This window comes from Primulina huaijiensis, unplaced genomic scaffold (assembly GCF_012295235.1).
Source record: "Primulina huaijiensis isolate GDHJ02 unplaced genomic scaffold, ASM1229523v2 scaffold199998, whole genome shotgun sequence".
In the NCBI taxonomy this organism is placed as follows: Eukaryota; Viridiplantae; Streptophyta; class Magnoliopsida; order Lamiales; family Gesneriaceae; genus Primulina; species Primulina huaijiensis.
In genome coordinates this window covers 1-474 of record NW_027351856.1, presented here as the reverse complement: position 1 = coordinate 474, position 474 = coordinate 1, and the positions used below count along the sequence as shown (strand labels likewise).

General features: G+C 44.9%; 1 protein-coding gene across 1 annotated transcript; it reads left to right on the top strand.

The window, feature by feature from the left end:
• Positions 1-6: 6 nt before the first annotated feature.
• On the top strand, positions 7-468 carry LOC140966025 (carbamoyl phosphate synthase arginine-specific large chain, chloroplastic-like; the record flags this gene model as incomplete). The annotated part of the gene is made up of 1 exon (XM_073426297.1): positions 7-468. A coding segment is annotated over one exon (462 nt), but the record flags the coding sequence as incomplete, so codon positions are not given.
• Between the last annotated feature and the right edge of the window lie 6 nt (positions 469-474).

Below are 474 nucleotides of genomic sequence, written 5' to 3'. Positions count from 1 at the left end.
TCAGCATGCTTGCTTCCCACAAAAACTGTGTCATCTTCATGCTTAGAAACAATTAGAAACTGGACAACAAAATTGGCGAAGCGGTTGAATGTGATTGGACTCATGAACTGTCAGTATGCAATTACGGCTTCAGGGGAAGTTTTCTTGCTCGAGGCTAACCCTCGTGCATCTAGGACAGTTCCTTTTGTATCCAAGGCCATTGGTCATCCACTGGCTAAATATGCTGCTCTCGTTATGTCAGGGAAAACTCTCCAGGACTTGCAGTTCACAAAAGAGGTTATCCCAAAGCATGTGTCTGTTAAAGAAGCCGTTCTTCCATTTGAGAAATTCCAAGGAGCTGATGTTATTCTAGGTCCGGAGATGCGTAGTACTGGTGAAGTTATGGGCATCTACTACGAGTACTCAATCGCATTTGCGAAGGCTTTAATTGCTGCTGGACAGAAGCCACCTCTTTCTGGTACCCTCTTTCTCAGC